This window comes from Lynx canadensis, chromosome D3 (assembly GCF_007474595.2).
Source record: "Lynx canadensis isolate LIC74 chromosome D3, mLynCan4.pri.v2, whole genome shotgun sequence".
Classification (NCBI taxonomy): Eukaryota; Metazoa; Chordata; class Mammalia; order Carnivora; family Felidae; genus Lynx; species Lynx canadensis.
In genome coordinates, this window is record NC_044314.2 from 86,200,093 (window position 1) to 86,218,343 (window position 18,251).

The window sequence follows — 18,251 nt, forward strand, 5'->3', positions numbered from 1 at the left end:
ATCACCTCAGTGAAGCCTTTCTAAAACCCCCTCTCCCTCTGCGGAATTAACCCTTATGAGATTTCATACATAACCTTTTATTTACACTTTTATTGGTGCATTAGAGTGCAGGCTATTTTGTAACAAAAGCCCAATGATACAAGAGCTCAAACAAGCTGGAGGTTTCTGTCTCAAACATAACAGTCCAGAGGTGAGTGGGCCAAGAGTGGTGGGCTCGTGGGGTCATCTAGGGACTCAGGGTCTTTCCAGCACCAACTCACTGCTTCACCACCCTTCAGAGAGTTGTCCTCATCTGCATGAGCAGAGCTGGCTCGCACCATCACATCCTCAGGAAGTGGGGAAGAGTCAGGGAGTAGAGGGCAAGCAGATAACTTTATACAAAAAACAAAACAAAACAAACAATATTTGCCATTTCCCAGTGGAGCCAAAAACATAGATATTCAGTAACCCAGAAATTCCGCTCCTGTCTGCATAGCCAATGGAAGTGAGCACTTCTGTCCTCCAAAAGACACGTATAAGAGTGTTGACAACAAAGATGCCAGACACAAAGGCTACATATTACACAAGTCTTTTTAGAAATCTTTTTTTTTTTTTTAGTGTTTATTTATTTTTGAGAGAGACAGAGATACAGAGCACGATCAGGGGAGGGGCAGAGAGAGAGAGAGAGAGAGAGAGAGAGAGAGAATCTGAAGCAGGCTCCAGGCTCTGAGCTGTGAGCACAGAGCCCGACGTGGGGCTCGGATTCATGAACGGTGAGATCATGACCTGAGCTGAAGTTGAACGCTTAACCAACTGAGCCACCCAGGCGCCCCCACACGAGTCTTTTTATATGAAATGTCCAGAACAGGCAAATCCATAGATGTAAAGTAGGTTAGTGGTTGCCACATGCTGGCAGGGGAGGGAGGAAAGGGAGTGACTGCTGATGGGTCCGGGCTTTCTTTGGGGATGATGAACATGTTCTAGAATTAGGTAATAGTGATGGTCGTACAATGTTGGGAATATACTGTAAATCATTAAATTGTGTACTTTAAAAGGAGGATGTTATTGGGGTGCCTGACTGGCTCAGTCAGAGGAGCATATGACTCTTGATCCTGGGGTTGTGAGTTCGAGCCCCACGTGAAGTGTAAAGATTACTTTAAAAAAAAAAAAAACTGTAAAAGGGTGATGTAATGGGGGTGCCTGCCTGGCTAAGTCAGAAGACCTTGTGACTTATGATCTCAGGGTTGTGAGTTTGAGCCCCACGTGGAGGGGGTAGAGATCACTTAAATACATAAAACCTTAACAAAAAAAGGGTGATGTTATGGTATGTGAATTACATCTCAATTAAAAAAAAAAAAAAAAGAATGTTCAGAGCAGCTGTATTTCTATTAGCCAAAAACTGAAAACAACCTGAGTGTTCGTCAGTAGCAGAATGAATAAATAAGTTGTGGTATCTCCAGTCACTGGAATACTATGTATAGACAACATGGATGAATCTCACAGACATAATATGGAGGGAAAGAAACCAGGCATAAATATACTGAAGGTTATACCTCAGTTTTAAAAAGAGCCCTTTTTAAATTGACCTAGAGATTGTATACATGCCTTCACCATATTGGCTGGAACTTAGTCATATGCTCACATTGGCTGCAAGGGAGCCTGGGAAATGTGGTCTGTCAGCCAGCTAAAATGGGGGGACAATGAGTTTGTCATGACTGTTGTGTGTCACAGTTTTCACATTCTTTAGGTGATCATCATTCCCATTCCACGTGAAAATTTTACCAATGAGCTTAGCACCCTGTTTTCTACCACCAGTGCTCCATGTGTGCTTATTGAGTTTGAATGGTTTTGGTTGGGGCCCCCTCCCAGGGCTGTTAAGGAACACAGTGGCCCTCACAGGTATTTTCCTTCCAGGCTCTACTTAAACCTGGTCCTTGGCAATGTGAATGTGACCCTTCTCAGCAACCAGGCTAAGTAAGTATCTCAGATTCCCAGCTGGCATTAGGGAAGCCAGGCATTTTGTTCTTTCAACTCAGGAGAAATGAACGAAGCTAGAATTTTTGCGTAAATAAAGAAATATTAATAGTTGGGGGATATTAATATTAATATTTTTGCGTAAATTAAGAAATATTAATAGTTGGGGCTCTGGCTCTTGGTCTTTCTGACACTCTCTTCCTCGTTGGGGGACCATCCTGGGAAGGTTCTTTCCCTCTTTTCACGCAGTCAATACACTGGGTGAACAGAAGTGCCACTTCCCCATGAGAAATGGCCCCTGCCCCATTCCACTCCTTATCACACACAGTTCTCCTGGGAAGCAGGCAGTACTGTCACCTGAAATCAGTCAGTCCCAGGGGCAGTGCAGCCGTGGTGTTTCTCTTGCGGAAGCTGGTTGGGAAGGAACCTGTGTCCACCCCCTGCCCATCCCTATCACAGGCCCAGAGACCTACCTGAGAGTCTAGCAACATGGGAGCTTTGCGCATTGGCCCCCTTTCTGTAATTGATCATCACTATTAATTCAAGACCAGAGCTTTCCTTTGGTGGGATCAGAAGGTCCTTGTGGGCTGTGGGTAGTGGTAGGTGAAGGATCTGATGGGGCTGAGGATTCTGCCCCCAGATGGGATACAGTTATATTACTATAACTATAGTAATAGTTGTGTGACCTTTTGTGGGGGTGTCTATCAATGCAGATTTGCTTACAAGGATGAGTACGAGAAGTTCAAGCTCTACCTGACCATCATCCTGCTCCTAGGTGCTGTGGCGTGTCGATTTGTCCTTCACTACAGGTAACGGGAAGGTGGTGGTGTGTGTAGGCATGGAGTTGGTGGGGCGTCTCTCCTGCATCTGCAACGTTTGGTAGATTGTAGGTAGAGAAGAGCTGTTTCTCATGGGAAATGGCAGCCATGTCCACCCTACATCCATTCAACAAATATCTACTGAACAGCTACTGGAAGAGGCCTTATACCTAGTAGATAGGAAAGAGCCCAGTGGCACACTGACATTGTAGAATGTTATTTGGCCATAAATAGGAATGAAGTACTGACACGTGCTTCGACATGGATGACCCTTGAAAACGTTATGCTCAGTGAAGTTAGAAAAGGCGACATATTGTATGATTCCATTTATATGAAATGTCTAGAACAGGCACATCTAGAGAGGCAGAAAGCAGATCAGTGGTCAGGAGCAGGGCGGAGGGGAAATGGGGGAGGGTACTGTTGATGGGTATAGGGTTTCTCTTGGAGTGATGAGAAGGTTCCAGAATTAGATGGAAGTCATGAATGTGCAACCCTCTGAATATACTAAAACCTAATGAACTGTATACTTCGGAAGGGTGAATTTTATGGTATGTGAATTATATATCAATTATGAACAGAAGGAGAAAACAGGAAAGAAGGGAAGAAAGGAAAGAAAAAGGAAAATATCACAGACTGCCTGGGTTTGAATCCTGGCTTTGGGACTAACTGGCCGTTACCGTGAGCACGTTCCCTCTGGGAGCCTCAGTCTCCCCATCTGTAAAATGGGGGGGGGGGGGAGGGACACCAGGCTGTGCGAGCTGCGTGTGGAGGGCTCTGCCCAGTGCCTGGCACCAGCGATGCCGGTGAGAGTGTCAGCTGCTGCTTTTGGAGCAGGTGGAAGCCATGCTGCTCTGAGAGGCTGCGGCCTGGCGGCTCAGGCTGCACTGCCTCATGGGGTTTCATTCCCCCCTCCCCTGCCCTGGCTTTTCTGCCCCGAGGGGAGGTAGCCAAGCACAACTTGGGCATTTGGCCCCGTGTCAGGGGTTTATTTCCTGGCAAGCGCTTGGCTGGGAGTCCGGTTGCTGGTCTGGCCACTTGAATGTCCAAACAAAGGCCCTTTGAGGTCCTGGGCCCGTGCCTGCCTGCCGCCTCGGGGCTGGCCAGGTTCCCCGGAGGGTAGAGGCTGCACACATCAGTACTGCCTGCTCACATGCCATTCTGGAAAGGATACAAGTACTTGATGTGCAACCAGATTCCCTTGCACTGGGACATCTAGGGCCCTCAAAAGGGCACACCAGTCGTATGTTGTCAAGTTCTAAAATTCAGTCTTCTCCCCATCCCTTTCTGTGTGCATTTCCTGGGGCTGTAGTAACAGTGCCTCGAACAGGATAGCTTAGAACAACAGAAATCTATTTTCTCACAGTTCTAGAGGCCAGAAGTCTGAAATCAAGGTGTGGGCAGAACCATGCTCACTCTGAAGGCTCTAGGGGAGAATCCTGCCTTGACTCTTCCAGTTTCTGGTGGTGCCTGCTTCCTTGGCGTTCCTGACTTAAAGAAAGCTGTTCCCTTCCATTCTCAGCTTCATGTGCCTCAACCTTGTCCTGTAGCCTCCTTCCCTGTATGTCCCTGTGTTTCTCTTATGGCCTTCTTATGAGGACGCCCGTCTCTGCAGTCAGGGTCCACCCTAACCCAGTATGACCGACCTTATCTTAATTAATTACATTTGCAAAGACCCCTATTTCCAAATAAGGTCATATTCTGAGGTCCTGGGTGGATGTGAATTTTGAGGGAACTCTATTCAACCTAGTATACCTTCTTTGGGTTACAAATAGGACCAGGGAGGGGGGCTGGGCAGGCAGCTTATCTCTCTTCTTTTGCCCTCAGGGAAGCTTGCCCTGCTGTTTAACCTTGGGCAAATGACCTAACCTCTCGCCACACAGAAAATGAAGATAGTGAGAGCTACATGGTAGAATGGTTGAGAGGACTGGATAGGTTATATCTGCAGTGTTTAGTGCCTGGCACATAAGTGCTGCCTAAGTGTGAGCAGTTGTGATTGCTGCCATCTTTTGTGCTGGAGGAGATCACAGCTTAATATCCAGTGCCCAAAGAGCAGGATTTTCTTTCCTTACTCTTGCCCCCTTGAGGTGGTTTCCTTGCTGGGTGCCCCACCCAAAGGCCCTTCCGTGGTACCTCTAAGTCTGGAGCTGGGCATGGCTAACGTCCCTCAGAACCATGGGTTCTAGGTCCAGCTCTGCCACTCACAGATCGTGTGACCTTGAGTAGAGCCCTTGATCTCTCTGTGTGTGCTTCCTCGTCTTCCCCATGACCAGAGGATATCTGCCCATGTTGCCGGGCCTTTGGGAGGCTTTGGTGAGGCTGCTGGAGAGTGTGATGTCTCCTTCTTCCGCCTTCAGGCCAAGAGGCTGTGTCTAGTTAGAATTGTCCTCTATCAGGATTGGGTTTTGAAGCTGGTAGGAAAGAGGTGGTTGGGATTAAGCTTGGGTTGGTTGGGCTTGGGTTTGGATTTCACTCCTGGGCAGTTCATTTCCTCTCTCTCAATCTCAGTTTCCTCATCTATAAAATGGGAAGTTGTACCATTTTAGTTTGTGGTCCCCCAGAAGTAACCCAAGCACTCAAGCATTTGAGTGCCAGCAGTTTATTTGGGAGGTGATCCCAGGAAACATTGGTAGGGGAATGGGAAGTGAGACAGGAGGGGCTACCTGTGGGCATCTGGACTCCAGTGCTGCTGGAGAACTGGGGACAGCATGGAACATGCCTCAGTTATCCCACTTGAGGGGCGAAGGAGCAAGGGTATTGTTCTTCCTGCTGCTCTTGGTCAGGGGAGTTGAGGACTGCTTCCAGAGGGTAATAAGTCCCCTTCCCTCCTGATCTGCCTCTCGCATCGGCAGAGTGAGCTCTGAGCCCAGGCATGCCAGGAGTTGCAGGTTCTGGCTGTTGGGAGTTCTATAGACGGGCACAGACGCAGTAAATGCACCTGCACAAGAAGCAGTCCCGTAGGGCTGTTCGAAGACACAGACAGGTCATCCATGTCAAGTGCCTGCCCCATTGCAAGTTCCCAGTAATTAGTGCTGGCCTGGTGTGGCAGCCTGAAGGCGTGCACGTTCTAATCCTCAGAATCTGCAAATATATTACCTTACATGGCAAAACGTCTTTGCATATAGGTTAAGCTAAGGATCTTGAGAAGAGATTATCCTGGATTATTCAGTGGCCCCAATGTAAGTACAAGAGTCCTTAGAAGAGGGAGATAGGAGGGTCCGAGTCAGAAGCGGAGGTCAGTGATGCAGTGCCACAAAACAAGGAATGCAGGTGCCTCAAGAAGCTGGAAAAAGTAAGGAAATGGATCCTCCCCTACAGCCTCCAGAAGGAGCCCAGCCCTGCTGACCCATTGCAGACTTCTGACCTCCAGAACTATAAGGAAATAAATGTATGTTGCTTTAAGCCACTAGGTTTGTGGTCATTTGTTACAGCAGCAACAGGAAGCTCATACATTTTGTCAGAGCAGGCCGAGGCCAGCACCTCAAGCATGTCCCTAACGTGGTGGGGCCATAAAACTTTACTCCATTCTTCTCTTTACTGACAAGATATAGGAAAGGACCAATGGAAAATATCCTGGTAGCCCGGACTCACTCCTGGGCCTGCCTCTTGTTTGGAGGCGAGCTCAGAAGTCAGTATCTAAGTGACTCTGCACTGGGGAGGCCGACCCCACCCCAACACCCTGTTCGAGTAAGCCTTTGATTTCCTCGGAGTTAAGCATCTGAGACTCATTTCTCAGCCTTTGGGTACTCTGTGATACTTCCAAAATTATAACCGGGAACGTATGTAGCCCTTCCTATGCCTCAGGCACTGTTCTACACCCTGCATGTGTGAAACTCAGCCGATGCTCATAGCAGCCTACACGGGAGCTGCTGGTACTCTCCCCGCTCCAGGAGGGGCAGTGATGGCACGGTGGGGGGGATTACCAATGTGCCCCTGGTCCCACAGCGGGAAAGAGGCAGAGCTGAGATTTGAACTCAGGCCCTGAGTTTCCAGAGTGTGCTCCTGGCCCTCCTGAGACTGCCTCTGCAGACGATGGTTCAGGAGGGCTTGGGGTGGAAAGTCTGTCATCTGTGACCACAAAACAGGGTCACATAGCTTGAAAGACACCTTCCAACTTCTACTTATTGTTGGAGTCACACTCTTCCATTTCCCTCCTGGGGTTATCATAGTTGTCCCCATAGTTGTCAGAGACAGGAATGGAGGAGATTGGAAGTGTTCTCCCTCCCATGTGCAGATGGATGGCGCCCCGTACAGTCACTTCTGTTCCCACGCTGAATGGATGTGGAGGGCACTGGCAGCTACCGAGGCGCTTCCCTTTGGGGTGGAAGGTAAAGCCTTCATTAGCATCAGGGGCAGGGGAGCCCTCCAAGGGGCTGTCTGTTGCCGGCTCTGTCCCAGGACCCTTCATCCAGGAATGTTCGGGTAGGGGGTCGGCCTTTGCATTTTACAGACAGCAGAGCTGAGGCCGGGCAGGTCTCTGACAGGGTCACACACAGCATGTCTGCAAGCTCTCCACCCTGACCAGGGCACAGCAGCGGCTCCAGCCGCTCTGTTCTGTCCACCTTGAAGACTTGCTCCGCCCAGCTCTGGTACCACAGAGGAGGTGGGGAGTTCTTAAGTTCATCTTACAGACGAGATTCAGGCCGTAAGAACTGTTTTGTAAGTGCAACGAAGTTTAAAGATGGTTTAAGGGGACAGAGGGAATTTACATTTTGAGGCTGTAGACAGTCTAAAAATAAAATATTAGAGGGGCGCCTGGGTGGCTCAGTCGGTTGAGCGTCCGACTTCGACTCAGGTCATGATCTCACGGTTTGTGAGTTCGAGCCCCGCGTCGGGCTCTGTGCTGACGGCTCAGAGCCTGGAGCCTGCTTCAGATTCTGTGTCTCCTCCTCTCTCTGCCCATCCCCCGCTTGTGCTCTGTCTCTCAAAAATAAATAAATAAATGTAAAAAAAATTTTTTTAATAAACTATTAGGTTTTCTACTTAGAGTCCTGTTGCCATTCCACCAAAAATTTCACATCAGACAGTGAGAATTTAGAAGGGAGAGAGGGTGCCCTAGGCTGAGTGCTCAGGGAGGGAGAGGAAACCAGCTAGAGCCCTAAAGGTGGGTTGGATTTCGGTAGAAAGGTGAGGGAGACAGGCACTCCAGGTGGAGGCCAGGCTTCCTCTGCCTTGCCCAGGATCGGCACGAGTTTCCTGGTAGGCAGCGCTCATCCTGGTGTGCTTGTTCTGTTGCAGCACGGGTGGGAGATCTGTGCCCGGTTCTCATGCCTGCTCTCCTCTCCGGGGTTGTTTTCTTTCCACCAGGGTGACTGACGAAGTTTTTAACTTCCTGCTGGTGTGGTATTACTGCACCCTGACAATCCGGGAGAGCATTCTTATCAGCAATGGCTCGAGGTAACAGGGGACCTGGCTTTGTGGGGGGGGGGGGCGTAGGGGGAGCCAAAGGGAGATCTGGAATGGATGCAGGGGAGGGCTGTCAGCCCCAGCCTGTATACCCTTCCTCCTCAGAGGGGGCGGGGGGTTGTCCGTGACTGTTCAGATCCAGGGAGGAGGGAAAACATGTCTGCTGGTGCAGCGTCACTCGCCATGGTCAGTCTCTTGCTTACAAAAAACTAACTCAAATGGGTTTAACACAACAAGAAGTTTATTTTCTCGTATCAAGGAACAGGTCTGTTGGGACTGACTTCAGGTCAGGCTTAATCCAGGTACTTAGACAATGTTATCAGGACCCACTTTCTCTCCACCCTTCACCTCTGCCTTCTAGTATGATGTCTTCATTCTCAGTCTCCATGTAGAAGCACCTGGGAGCTCCAGGCTCAAGTCTTTGTTTCTAGCATTCTCAGAAAAATAGGGCACATCACTTTTTTTCCAAGAGCCTCACTGGGTCCCATTGGCACTTGCTGAATCATGTGCCTGTCTCTGCACCAATCACTGTGGCCAGAGAATGCATGGCTGTGATTGGCCAGGCTTGAGCCTCATGCCTGCCCCTACAGCTTAGGAGCTGAGTGTCAGGAGGGGAGTGGTTCCCCAGAGGAAAATTGGGATACTGTCACCATGAGGATGAATGGATTCTGGTGACAGGAGTGACTGGTTCCCCCCCCCCCCCCCACAGGGAGATAGGGAGGATGGAGAACATGTGGTAACGGCCTTGGTTCAAACCTGCTTTGTTACCCAGCTGGTGCTGAGGAGGAAGACAGTCAGGCTGGGAGTGAGGGTTCCAGAGTTCTAGTCCCAGTGCTATTCCTGAGCAGCTCTGTGACCCTGGGCAACTGATGTCCACTCTCTGGGCTATTTCACAGCCCCCTGGGGGAGTGTGTCTCAGGGTTGCTGAGTGAATCAAGACACTTGGGGCTCCCCATCACTGAGGGCCTCCTATGCCAGGAGCCCTGCTATTTTCTCATTCTCCTTCCTACCCCCACCTGTCTCTGAGCTGAGACCACGACTTGCCACCTGCAGGACCCATTTTCCACAGGTCTGATTCCTTTTTGGGATGGCCGTTTTCATCTCTGTGTGCCATGCTTGCCCCTATTTTCCCCTGAAACAGGAAGTAACAACCGCCCAACCCCTCCCTGCTTCTTCCCCTCTGGACACTACTAAGGAACTGTCATGAACTGTGTATTTCAGATTGAGGGGGGGGGGGGTGTCTGCAAACTCCTAAATAATTTGCCACCTTTTCACTTTCTGCCCAGTGGTCTCTTACGGCAGATCCCTGCCCTGCCGGGCCTTAGCCTGCATGTAGAGCCCAGAGGTAAGGAGCAGGGGAACAGCGAGTTTTAGGTATACAGCCCTGCAGCATGTAGCCCTTTAGAAAAAAAGATCAGTGTTTCTCAAACTACACTTGTTTTTTACCCACCCTCTCCATTTTTGCCTTTTCCATGTATCATCTGGTTGATAATGTTCACATTTTAAATCAACCTCTCCTTTTTTTTTAAACTTCAATAAATATTAGTTTATTTTAGAAGGAAATTTTATTTCATCACCATACATGGAAAACCAGCATCAGTCGCAGGAAGGAGGAAGTAGTGTAAAAATATCCTTTTGTTTTCCTTGTATAAGTTATTGAAGTCAATTATTTTTGCTTCCGGAAGGCTCTGAGCCTGAGGCCTGCCATCTCTCTCTTCGTGTTTGTACATGAGTGTGAAAAGGGAGATTTTTGGACCTGAGAGGCATTAAAGAGACTCTCCCAGACTTACTCAGGAGAACAAAGAGAACTAAAGAGATGCCCTTTCCCCACACAGTTCAGTAGCATCTAGTGCGACACTCAGGTGTCATCTAAAACTTGATATACACGCCCCAAGCTTTGGGAAACACTGAAGTGAAAAATCTCACCAAATAAATAACACTCATAGTCTTCCTTAATTGTAGTGAATAGTATCTTTCTGCTTTTGGGTGTCATTGGAGGGGAGCCAGGGTGGTAGATAGTGGGGAAAGGGGGCCGGGGCAAGTGGCAAAGTCTTCTTGGTCATGAATTCTCTTTCTGTTGTCATGGGCTTGCTGTCAGTCTTACAGTTTTATCCTTCTGATGGACTCTAAGAGTCTTCAGAGGCATGCTACATCTCTAACAGTCACTAACACTTTAGTAAGAGTTACTCTGGTCACCTTTTTATCTAGTGTGACAAGCTGTGGATGGGGCGGGGGAGAGGCGTTACCAGAGAGAAAGGAACAGGATTGAGTGGAGGTCCCTGCAAGTGTGGGTCACACCAGGAAAGCGGGGAGGGGGACACAGGGGAGTACAAGTGGGGTTCCAAAGCCAAGCCTCATTCGCCTAACACTTCAGCAGGTATCTCAAGTTGTAATGGGACTGTTCTTCTGGGCCTGTCTTCTGCTGTGGCCTGGGGCAGGGGTTTGGATGTGGTGGGGGCTGGGATCTGGAATGGGTGGGGTGGGTTTGGTGCTTTATCTTCTGGAATGACTTTGGAGCTGTGGTTCATTAGCTCAGTTAGTGCAATAAGCAAATCAAGTTCCTTTGCAAATCCTGCAAATGAGGGAAAACCACCAGATAGGAGTAAACCTGAGGGGGGAACATATATAAGCATACCTTGTCTAATTGCACTTCGCAAACAAAGTGTTTTTTATAAATTGAAGATTTGTGACAACCTTGTGCCGAGCAGGTCTATCGGCATCATTTTTCCAACAGCATTCGCTCATTTGGTGTCTCTGTCACATTTTGCTAATTCTTTCAGTATTTAAAACTTTTTTCATTATTATTATATTTGTTATAGTGATCTGTGATCAGTAATTAAAATTTGCTGAAAGCTCAGATGATGGTTAGTATTTTTTTAGCAATATATATTTTTTAAATTAATTTTTTATTAAAAAAAATTTTTTTAATGTTTATTTATTTTTGAGAGACACAGGGACAGAGTGAGAGCAGGGGAGGGGCAGAGAGAGAGGGAGACACAGAATCCAAAGCAGGCTCCAGGCTCTGGGCTATCAGCACAGAGCCCGACATGGGGCTTGAACCCACGAACTGTGAGATCATGACCTGAGCCGAAGCCAGATGCTTAACTGAGCCACCCAGGCGCCCCTAATTTTTTTTTTTATTTTTATTTTTTATTTTTTTAATTTTTTTTTTTTTAACATTTATTTATTTTTGAGACAGAGAGAGACAAAGCATGAACGGGGGAGGGGCAGAGAGAGAGGGAGACACAGAATCGGAAGCAAGCTCCAGGCTCCAAGCTGTGAGCACAGAGCCCAATGTGAGGCTCAAACTCAAGCTGTGAGATCATGACCTGAGCTGAAGCCGGACGTTTAACCGACTGAGCCACCCAGGAGCCCCACAATATATTTTTAAATGAGGGTATATACATTGTTTTTGGGGTTTTATTTAAAATTTTTTTAATTTTAGAGTGTGAGCAGGGGAGAGGGGCAGAGGGAGACAGAGAATCTTAAGCAGCTTCACAGGCAGCACATAGCCTGACACAGGGCTCGATCTCAACAACCCTGAGATTGTGACCTGAGCGAAATCAAGAGTTGGGTGCTTGACCAACTGTCTGAGCCACCCGGGAGCCCCTGTGCATTGTTTTTTTAGACCTGCTATTGCACACTTAACTAGACTACAATACAGTGTAAACATAACTTCTATAGGTACTGGGAAACCAAAAACTTCACTTGACTTGCTTTATTGTGACATTTGCTTTGTTGCAGTGGCCTGAAAGTGTACCCACAATCTCTCTGAAGTATGCCTGTGTATTAATAGTTCAAGGCGTTAAAACTGGCTCAGTGTTAACAGTCCTTCTCCCCATTCTGTTCTGCTGCTGCACTGGCCAGCATCACAACAAATCAACAGTCTCATAGGAAAGAGCTCTTTCCTTGGAAGATCCTTTCCTCGGAAGATCCAGTTGTAATTTTGAGACTGATTTCTGATTGGCTGGGCTGAGGTCATATGCTCATCCCTGAGCCAATCACTGTGGCTGAAGGGATGTAGAGCCCCCGATTGCCTGGCTGTGAGTCATGTGCCCAGTTATATCCCTCAGCTCCCTTTCAACCACCCAGATGGAGTGTGGGGATGAGGTGGTTCACCAAAGGAAGGGCCTGGCGTGAAGCCAGCATGCAGGGAGGATGGGGGTGTGCAGGGGGTTGGGAGGTGGTGATTGACAGAGAGGCAAAACAGCAGATGTCCTCTATAGTTAGTTCTGGGCCAGAATAAGTAATGAATCAGGGATCGTGTTAGCTTTCTTGGCCAGCCGGCCCATGGGTGCTTGGTTCCAACTGGCTGTTGTAGGGGCCTTTCCTAGGATAAAGACTAGAGGTGGCCAGGAGGGAGGGATCCTCAGAGTGGAAGCTAGCTATTTCCCCTGACTGCCACATGACCCAAGCTCAAAGCCAGAAACAGCCTGTGATTGAATAATTGCTGGTGCCTGTAGATTGTGCACACATGTAAATATGGCTGAGGTGGTCCTAAAGAGAGGACTGTGGTCTCCTCGGGCACCATCCCCAGACACTGGGCCACGCTATTCCTACATTGTGGCTATGTGTATACCACTCTTCTTTGGGTATCTACTGTCTGTACATTAAAAAAGCCCATTAACCCCTACAAACTTTATTTCTGTGGCAAAACAGGCCCAAAGAGTGAGTAACGGGTGCAGGTTTCTTTTGGGGTGATAAAAATGTCCTAAAACTGATTGTAGCCACGGTTGTGCAGCTGTGTGAATGTCCTGAAAACCACTGACTTGTGGATCCACTAAGTGGATGACGTGTATGATAATCTGAATTGAATCACAATAAAGCAGTTGCACACACACACACAGGGCACAAAACCAGCCCAGCACCCTGGAGAGTGCAGATAGATGAGGGGGCTCGTGAACGCCATGCCAGGGAAGAAGCAGTTTCTAGCCTTTCCTAGTGCATCTGAGCGGTGCTTACTTATTGGGGGCACCTGTCAGAGCTGGGCTTTGGGCACTGTGAGCTGTGGACTGAGAGCTGCTGCCCAGCCAGGCTTGCTGCATACATCCTGCGTCTCTGGCTGCTCCCACACCGGGAGGGGGCATTCTCGGGGTGGGGGGGGGTGGGTTGGGGAGGAAGACAAAGGGGCACTGGGTTTGCCAAGCCTCAAGGGCTTGTGTGTGTGGCTCTGCAGAGAACTTGGGGAGAAGTGGTTCCGGAGAGGCTTCTTGGGTGCTCTGCAAGCTGAAAGTCTGCGGATGGGGCTAACTGCCTTTTCTATCAGAAAATTAGAGCCAGGGGTCCTTGTAGACTCTGACAGGCAATACAGGGACATTGGGAGGGGGAGTCTGGGCACAAAGAAGTGGGTGGATGTCTCGTCCTGCACCTGCATGCTGGTGGCGTCTAGACCAGCTGCTGCTTCATCGGCCATACCTCCTGGACATCACTTCATTCGTTTCAGCATCTATTGAGTGCCTACTGTTTACCAGGTGCTATTAGTGCTAGGCATAAAGAGTCACCTAAGACCTTGTTCCTAACCATAACCCTTGAGTCATCCACAGGCCATGCCTGAGCCCCTAATTTATGTCCAGGTCTATTGTGGGATTGCAAAGAGGAAAGATGAGTAAGATCCAGTCCCTGCTTGTAGGATGTCTGCATCTGATTAGAAGGTTTTAAGACAACTCAAACCCACTTACTAAGACAATGCAAGTTAAAACCTCAATGACACAGTAATTTTCACCTAATAAGAAATTTTAAAACTTGGAATCCAGCATTGGTGAGGGTTTGGGGAACCAAATTTCTACTGGCCAGTCCTTGGGAGGAAGGAGCCCAGCTGCTCCCAGGCTGCATTTGGCAAAGCAAATCATTGCCACATTGTGTTCAGGTAACTGAGCTCTTAGAGGCTGGAGAAGATCAGAGGCCAGAGACAAGACTCAAGGACTTCGAAGGTTAAAAGGTTTGAGGGTCCAGCTTTCATCCTAGGCTGGAACAGTGACGCTGAGGAGGGATTGACAGGCTCCCTCCCGTCCTGTGGAGTGAGAGCCCTCAGTTGGGGGAGCACTGGGTTCTGAAAACAGGGTTCCCACAGCTTCTGGACTGGACACAGGAAGTCCAGGGCTGGTCAAGGCCCTGCTGTAGATGGAGGAGCAGATGAGCCCAGGGCATGGGCTCCCAGGGAGAAACTGTCTGGGACGATGTGAGATGCTGTGTGGACAGTCTGTCATTTCTCTGTGTCTGCGTGGGATAACATAGGTGGCTCCAGCTCTCTGTAAGTGTGTGTGCGTGCGTGCGCTGTGTTTATTCAACACACTGAGCACCTGCTCTGAGCCAGGTGTCACAGATACATCCATGAAGAAGACAGACAAAATTGCTGCTTTTCTCATGTTTACATTTGGGGAAGAGGGTTCAGAGAACAAACAAGGGGAAAAAATGAGTAATTTCAGATAGTGGTAAGCACCGTGAAGAAAATGAAACAGGGTGATGTCATGTAAAGTGGGGCTGCCTGGCTGTTTTAGATAAGGTAGCCGGAGGCCTTTTGGGGGAGGTGACAGTTGGTCCAAAACTTGAATTTGGATCAGGAGCCAGGCAGGCCAAGTTCTTGGAGCAGAGAGAACAGCAAGTACAAAGTCCCTGTTATTTTTTTTTTTTAATTTTTTTAATGTTTATTTATTTTTGGGAGAGACAGAGACAGAGTGTGAACAGGGAAGGGGCAGAGAGAGGGAGACGCAGAATCCGAAACAGGCTCCAGGCTCCGAGCCATCAGCACAGAGCCCGACGCGGGGCTCGAACTCACGAACCATGAGATCGTGACCTGAGCTGAAGTCAGACGCTTAACCGACTAGCCACCCAGGCGCCCCCAAAGTCCCTGTTAGACAAAATACCACAGGCTGGGTGGTTTAAACAACAGAAATCTATTTTCTTGTAGTTCTGGAGGCTCGAAGTCCAAAATCAAGGTGAGGTGCCAGCAGGATTGGTTTCCCCTAAGGCCTGTCCCTGGCTTACAGATGGTCACCATGGCTTCATGTGGCCTTTGGGGGCTTGAACTCTGAGCTCTGAGGTCAAGAGTCTGACACTTAACCAAATGAGCCACCCAGGTGCCCTTTTTTAAAATTTTATTTTAAGTTTATTTATTTATTTTGAGAGAAAGACCGAATGCACAAGTGGGAGAGGGGCAGAGAAAAGGAGGGACAGAATCCCAAGCAGGCTTTGTGTCATCAGCACAGAACCTGATGTGGGGCTCAAACCCACAAATTGAGATCACGACCTGACCTGAGATCAAGAATCGGGTGTTGTTTGATTTTTAATTTTTTTAAATATTTTTATTTTTGAGACAGAGCATGAGCAGAGGAGAGGCAGAGAGAGAGGGAGACACAGAATCTGAAGTAGGCTCCAGGCTCCGAGCTGTCAGCACAGAGCCCGACGCGAGGCTCGAACTCACAGACTGTGAGATCATGACCCGAGCTGAAGTCGGACGCTTAACCAACTGAGCCACCCAGGTGCCCCAAGAATCGGGTGTTTAACTGACTGTGCCACCCAGGCACTCCCCCATCACCTTTTTTTAAACCTTAATTAACTCTTTAAAGTTCCTACTTCCAGGGGTCCTTGGCTGGCTCAGTCAGTGGAGCGTGTGACTCTTGATACCTGGGTCGTGAATTTGAGCCCCATGTTGGGTATGGAGATTACTTAAAATAAATAAAGTTCCTGTCTCCAAAACCAGTCACATTCTAAGGTACTGGGGGTTAGGGCTGCGACATAGGAATTTGAGAGACACAATTCAGCCTCTAACAGGACCTGAGGTAGCAATGGGCTTGGCAGGTTCAAGGAGAGGACAGGGAGACAGGGCTTGAAGCTGGGGTGTGATTAGGGATGTGTTCTTAGGGTAGTGGAAGCCACTGGGGGCCCGAGTCCTTCTGTGGGTCTCATGGCCAATCTGTGAGTGGTTTATGTGTGATTGTGCATTTCTGTAGGAGAAAAGCACAGAGTCATGGCTTGGGTCTATTTCATGGCTGTTTCTGGGCCGCAGAGTAGCACCCCCCCGCCAAAGTCAGAACAAGAGCCACCTGTGTTTCCTTCCCCACCTGAGCTCCTTTTCCTTCTCCTCTCTCCAAGAATTAAAGGCTGGTGGGTGTCTCACCACTACGTGTCCACATTCCTCTCTGGAGTGATGCTGACCTGGTGAGTCTCATGGGGGTCCATGAATGGGGGGAGCTGGCGGTAGGCAAGGGGGCACCTTTGGGGCTCCTGGCCTGGGCTGACTTTTGGGCCAAGAAGGAAAGCATGAGCTTATAGCCAGGCCGCAGGGATCCCCCAGGCCCACTGGGAGGTTTCTGGGGAGGTCCCAATGGCCTGCTGGCTGAGGCAGAGGTAACAGGGAGCGACAGATAGAGCACACGGATGAGGCTCCAAAGGAGACAGATGGAGGGAGTGGGAATCAATAAGAACTTAGGCTTCAGAATGATGATATGTGTCCCCAGGTTGTAGAACGGGCTTAAAGCAATGATGGAAGTAATCTGGTCCAGCCTGAGAGACACTGGTGCTGAAGAAGGGCAGAAATCAGGGACCTCCGTTTAATCTTAAAAGCTTTTCTCTCTTAGTTGGAACAGAGAGGGACAAGGATGAATGTCTGATTTCACAGCATGCCTCACCTTTGCTTTTCCCCACTTCTCTGCAGGCCTAACGGATTAATTTATCAGAAGTTTCGTAATCAGTTTTTAGCGTTTTCCATTTTTCAGAGTGAGTGTCTCTTGCCTAGATTGGGGGGAGGGGGCATGGTTTCCTGTGGCTTTCACTGATGGAGGCCCCTGTCATCCCTCCTCCCTTGTGAGGGGTGTGTCTGGTGTGGAAGGGAGCTCCAGGCAGGGGAGGATCCCAGAAATCCAGGAAAGAGGCATCTCCTCCCAGATCACTGCCCCATCCTGGGGTAGGGGCAGCCTGACCACCCTCACCCCTAGATCCCCCACCACTGCCTTTTCTTCCACTTGTCACAACTGGACTAGTTGTGACTTTTGTGAACTGAGTGGTGTTGAAGGCACAACTCAAAATGGAAATAGAGTATATGTTCTTTTTCTCATTTAAGAATAGCTCTGGATTTATGTACAGTGAACTGGTCCCAGAGGTCACCTCTGGGAATTGGAAGCTTGGATAGTTGGGAATAGCAACAGAGAGTTCTGTTTTTCATCCAGTACCTGTTTGTTCCCTTTGAATTTTATAGTGTGTGCATATTGCCAATTAAAACAATACAATTTGATTTTTTTAAATTTATTTTTAATGTTTGTTTATTTTTGAGAGAGAGAAAGCACGTGAGCAGGGGGGAGGCAGAGAGGGGGACAGAGGATCCGAAGCAGACTCTGTGCTAACAGCAGACAGCCAGATACAGATACGGGGCTCAGATATGGGGCTCAAACTCACGAACTGTGAGATCATGACCTGAGCCCAAAGCAGGAATCAGATACTTAACGGACTGAGCCACCCAGGTGCCCCATGATGGGTATTTTTCTGTGTCAATTCAGAGAAGGCTATCTCTTCATTTTTAGTAACTACTAAGTATCTCATTGTATGAAAATGTCTCTTGCTGTCTTAGCATTACACACAGCTCCCAGCATGATGCCACCATTCCAACAAGTATCTATTGAGTGCCCACTGCATGCTTAGGAAAGCTCTAGAAGTTTCTAGTCTAATTGGTGCTTAGCTGGGTCTTCAGATAACCTGCTCCCATTGTATTCTGGATAAGGGATAAAGTGGGTTCAGGCTGATGTGTGTGTGTGTGTGTGTGTGTGTGTGTGTGTGTGTGTGTGTGTGTGTGTGTTGGGAATGGGAGGGGGTTGCCCTCTGGGCGGTGAAGACCCCTGGGTCTGCACAGAGCTGGTGCCCCGTCCTGCAGGCTCTGAGCCTGGTGCTGTGCTCCCCCTGCAGGCTGTGTCCAGTTCCTGCAATATTATTACCAGAGGGGCTGCCTCTACAGGCTGCGGGCTCTGGGAGAGAGGAATCATCTGGACCTCACGGTGGGTAAGTAGCCCAGCCTGGGGGTAGGTAGACGAGTACTGGCCCCTCCTTGCTCCCCCAGACCTCACCCCGAATTTCCTACACTGGGAGCAC

General features: G+C 48.9%; 1 protein-coding gene across 3 annotated transcripts in view; it reads left to right on the top strand.

The window, feature by feature from the left end:
- The window catches only part of TMEM120B (transmembrane protein 120B), a 41,773-nt gene that overhangs the window by 20,819 nt on the left and 2,703 nt on the right, over positions 1–18,251 (top strand). The window contains exons 4-9 of one of the 3 annotated variants that reach the window (XM_030335982.1): positions 1,894–1,953; positions 2,631–2,762; positions 8,076–8,165; positions 16,266–16,331; positions 16,828–16,889; positions 18,069–18,161. In XM_030335982.1, the coding sequence (XP_030191842.1) occupies positions 1,894–1,953; positions 2,631–2,762; positions 8,076–8,165; positions 16,266–16,331; positions 16,828–16,889; positions 18,069–18,161 (503 nt within the window). The remainder of the gene's footprint in view (positions 1–1,893; positions 1,954–2,630; positions 2,763–8,075; positions 8,166–16,265; positions 16,332–16,827; positions 16,890–18,068; positions 18,162–18,251) is intronic. The other 2 variants (XM_030335983.1, XM_030335984.1) reach the window with 2 other exon arrangements.